The sequence below is a fragment of the Pygocentrus nattereri genome, chromosome 25 (assembly GCF_015220715.1).
Source record: "Pygocentrus nattereri isolate fPygNat1 chromosome 25, fPygNat1.pri, whole genome shotgun sequence".
NCBI classification, from domain to species: domain Eukaryota; kingdom Metazoa; phylum Chordata; class Actinopteri; order Characiformes; family Serrasalmidae; genus Pygocentrus; species Pygocentrus nattereri.
Window position 1 is genome coordinate 645,001 of NC_051235.1, and position 5,000 is coordinate 650,000.

The following is a 5,000-nucleotide window of genomic DNA, read 5'->3' on the forward strand; positions in this document are numbered from 1 at the left end:
CTAGAAATTCACTCAAATTTCTATTTGAAAATTCTGCTTCTGGTGTGGTTTTTATTTCTCCTAAATGCTGGAAATGTTCTTCCATAATTCTGTCTGGAGTTCTGATACATTCATTTATTTACTATTTACTTATACACAAATCAGTGTTAAATGCAGGTCCAAAGTCTGGACCAGACTGGCGGAGTGGGAGCTTTGGCAATGTGCCATTTTATTAATGATTTTATTAATAATCAATAATCAGTCAATTCCTGCTCTCTAACTGTGATGGAGTCTGGTGGAGTGTGTGGTCTACAGTGCATCAGTGCAGTGTTTGCAGTGTGTGTGTATTTGTGTGTGTGTGTGTATTTGTGTGTGTGTGTGTGTGTGTGCGCGTGTGTGTGTGCGTGTGTGTGCGCGCACTCCATTGGATTTGCGGAGAACATTCCAGACTGTGGAAAAGCCTGGAAAGAGGAATGATGTCTGGCAGGCAGGAAGAAATGGATAAATGAGAGTGAGAGAGAGGAAGAGGGAGGAAGAAGGGAGGATGGAAGGAGGAAAAAGAAAGAAAGAGAGAAGCCATCGTCAGGTGAGGCAGACGGTTGCCGTACGACAGGAAGAAGTGAAACTTTACCCTGAGTGGCTCCTGTTCAGGATCACAGCAGAGAGACAGGAGAGAGAGTCATATACAGAGAGAGAACGAGGGAGAGACAGAGACAGAGAGACAGACAGACAGAGAGAGACACACACAGACAGAAACAAAAGGACAAGAGGAGGAGAAATCTGAGAGGAACATCAATATGAGAGACAGACAGAGAAAAGAGCAGCAGAGGAACTCAAATGGAGCCAAACACAAAGTGTCCAGTAGGGGGCGTAAAACCACAGGCCATGAATCAAAGGCAAGTTAGACTCTATAAAAAAATCAAATAAAAAACAATAATAAAACGCAACAAAATACACAACTGTTCACAGATTCAGAAGAACTGATTACGACGCGCGTTATATAAATATCTAAACCACTGGATACTGAGCCGTTCTCCAAAACGTTAGAACCTCACACTGAGCTCATCAAACTAGAATAATATTGATCCAAGTTATTCTTATTAAGATCTCCAACTCAAAGCATTCATTCCATTAGAACTTCAATCTAGACGTTAATTTTATTAGAACTTCATTCTGAAGGTTAATTTTATTAGAACTTCATTCTGGAGATTAATTTTATTAGAACTTCATTCTGGAGATTAATTTGATTAGAACTTCATTCTGGAGGTTAATTTGATTAGAACTTCATTCTGGAGGTTAATTTTATTAGAACTTCATTCTGGAGGTTGATTTTATTAGAACTTCATTCTGGAGATTAATTTGATTAGAACTTCATTCTGGAGATTAATTTGATTAGAACTTCATTCTGGAGATTAATTTGATTAGAACTTCATTCTGGAGGTTGATTTTATTAGAACTTCATTCTGGAGATTAATTTTATTAGAACTCCATTCTGGAGGTTAATTTTATTAGAACTTCATTCTGGAGGTTGATTTGATTAGAACTTCATTCTGGAGGTTAATTTTATTAGAACTTCATTCTGGAGGTTGATTTGATTAGAACTTCATTCTGGAGGTTAATTTTATTAGAACTTCATTCTGGAGGTTAATTTTATTAGAACTTCATTCTGGAGATTAATTTGATTAGAACTTCATTCTGGAGATTAATTTGATTAGAACCTCATTCTGGAGGTTAATTTTATTAGAACTTCATTCTGGAGGTTAATTTTATTAGAACTTCATTCTGGAGGTTGATTTTATTAGAACTTCATTCTGGAGATTAATTTGATTAGAACTTCATTCTGGAGATTAATTTGATTAGAACTTCATTCTGGAGATTAATTTTATTAGAACTCCATTCTGGAGGTTAATTTTATTAGAACTTTATTCTGGAGGTTAATTTTATTAGAACTTCATTCTGGAGATTAATTTTATTAGAACTTCATTCTGGAGGTTAATTTTATTAGAACTTCATTCCGGAGGTTGATTTGATGAGAACTTCATTCTGGAGGTTGATTTGATTAGAACTTCATTCTGGAGGTTAATTTTATTAGAACTTTATTCTGGAGGTTAATTTTATTAGAACTTCATTCTGGAGGTTAATTTTATTAGAACTTCATTCTGGAGATTAATTTGATTAGAACTTCATTCTGGAGATTAATTTGATTAGAACTTCATTCTGGAGATTAATTTTATTAGAACTCCATTCTGAATGTTAATTCATGATAACTTCATTCTGGACATTAAATTTCAGAGAACTTAATTTTTGATATTAATTTGGTTAAATCCTCCTTATGTTCTCTACTAAATACTGTAATTGTGCTACATTACTGAATTCATCTAACTTTTGCTATTCTCAAACCCAAATTTTATTTTGTTGGCAATCTTTTTCAAACTTCAACAAATATTTGTTTTACATTGCTAGTGAGGACTTCCACTGATGTCTGTTCACAACAAAACACACACTCACACACACACACACACACACACACACACACACACACACACACACTTTCCAGAAGAATCTGATAGTTTTACAGTAAAGTGCGCAAACCTTCTTCCTTTTAACGCCAGTTAATGTAAAGAGAATTTATTCCAAGCAATTTTGAGCATTTCTGTTGGTCCAACCGTAAAACGCAGCCGCGATGTACAAATAAGGAGAGAGAGACTTAAACTTACTGCCCTGAATAATTTATCACAACATTAATAAACACAAAATACATACAAACAAATTCATACATGAGCACATCACTGTCTGCTCTTCCCAAATCATCAGCTTCCAGCAGAGACCTTCTGTTTAACCAAACGCAGCGGACTGTAGCAATTAACCTGCTTCACGGTCACGATGACAAAACCACACTGTAAATTACAGGACTTCACTGAAACGAGTGGAGAAATCGTGAGGAAAGCGCAGATTTTAATACCAGATACTTTCCATTCAGATCAATACAGCGTCTGTAAGCAGTACAAAGGTTTCTGCCTTCACCGTGTAGCTAATATGAAAGGCTGTTAGGGTTACGTCACTGCACTTCAACAGCGCAGTGAACTGGCTCAATTAAACCTAAACGCTCTAAACTTTTCATTTCAGCAGTTTTGCAGGAAGCTGATGAAAAACATCAAATTATTATGCAAAATTATGCCAAAAAGCATACGCCCACGCCCCACCCCCCACCCCAATCCTCCAGAGTGCTCCGCCCAACCACTTACGCAAGGGCTGGGCGATACAGTCAAAAATCATAAAGTCATATATAAACTATAAGATTTCATTTTGGAATATAACACAAATAACTTGCAGCTACAGCTGGCAGCTGAGAGTGAACAGCTAGACTTCTCTGAAAGAGACACACAGCGCCACCTAGTGTGCTGAAGTGGCAGCTGTGCCAGCCTTTGCTGCCAGTGAAGGATATAAGGGTATCTTCGTTCTACTGAAAACACCTCAAAGGAGTAATAATGTTATCAATCTGATGTTTGATTAAGGTAAATAACGTCACTGTTTATCGCCCAGGCCTAACCCCCCCAACCCGGCGTGCAGAGGAAAAGAAGAGGGGTACCTGCAGCAGGGCGGGGCTCAGACCACTCCACACGGAACACACCTGGGCACTAAAGGGCTACAGGTGCCTGGAGGCCCCTCCCCCCCACATGGCCCCACCCACTGGGGCTTCAGTTGACCCAATCCACAGGGAGTGGAGGTAAGGTTTAGGGATGGGCGAGTGAGGGAGGTGCTGATGAAGATGGAGGAAGAAGTGCTTCCAATTCGGCCAGTATCACAGATTAATTATCAAAAATCATAAAAAATCATAATACAGAGGCGGCAGTACTCTACAGGAAGCGTAGGGGGCGATACGGCTTCTACTGTTTCATTTAAAAAGCTCTATAATGTTCATATGATCCACACAGTCGCTCTGACAGACTGTAATACACTACAGGAAGCGTAGGGGGCGATACGGCTTCTACTGTTTCATTTAAAAAGCTCTATAATGTTCATATGATCCACACAGTCGCTCTGACAGACTGTAATACACTACAGGAAGCGTAGGGGGCGATACGGCTTCTACTGTTTCATTTAAAAAGCTCTATAATGTTCATATGATCCACACAGTCGCTCTGACAGACTGTAATACACTACAGGAAGCGTAGGGGGCGATACGGCTTCTACTGTTTCATTTAAAAAGCTCTATAATGTTCATATGATCCACACAGTCGCTCTGACAGACTGCAATACACTACAGGAAGCGTAGGGGGCGATACGGCTTCTACTGTTTCATTTAAAAAGCACTATAATGTTCATATGATCCACACAGTCGCTCTGACAGACTGTAATACACTACAGGAATCGTAGGGGGCGATACGGCTTCTACTGTTTCATTTAAAAAGCTCTATAATGTTCATATGATCCACACAGTCACTCTGACAGACTGTAATACACTACAGGAAGCGTAGGGGGCGATACGGCTTCTACTGTTTCATTTAAAAAGCTCTATAATGTTCATATGATCCACACAGTCGCTCTGACGGACTGTAATACACTACAGGAAGCGTAGGGGGCGATACGGCTTCTACTGTTTCATTTAAAAAGCTCTATAATGTTCATATGATCCACACAGTCGCTCTGACAGACTGTAATACACTACAGGAAGCGTAGGGGGCGATACGGCTTCTACTGTTTCATTTAAAAAGCTCTATAATGTTCATATGATCCACACAGTCGCTCTGACAGACTGTAATACACTACAGGAAGCGTAGGGGGCGATACAGCTTCTACTGTTTCATTTAAAAAGCTCTATAATGTTCATATGATCCACACAGTCGCTCTGACAGACTGTAATACACTACAGGAAGCGTAGGGGGCGATACGGCTTCTACTGCTTCATTTAAAAAGCTCTATAATGTTCATATGATCCACACAGTCGCTCTGACAGACTGTAATACACTACAGGAAGCGTAGGGGGCGATACGGCTTCTACTGCTTCATTTAAAAAGCTC

General features: G+C 39.3%; 1 protein-coding gene across 21 annotated transcripts in view; it reads right to left on the reverse strand.

Moving 5' to 3' along the window:
• Positions 1–5,000, reverse strand: part of cacna1ab (calcium channel, voltage-dependent, P/Q type, alpha 1A subunit, b) — a 182,400-nt gene that overhangs the window by 72,224 nt on the left and 105,176 nt on the right. For 14 of the 21 annotated variants that reach the window (XM_037534374.1, XM_037534383.1, XM_037534387.1 and 11 more), the window contains exon 26: positions 611–622. The exons of the other annotated variants lie outside the window; for them this stretch is intronic. In XM_037534374.1, the coding sequence (XP_037390271.1) occupies positions 611–622 (12 nt within the window). The remainder of the gene's footprint in view (positions 1–610; positions 623–5,000) is intronic. 21 annotated transcript variants of the gene reach the window in all.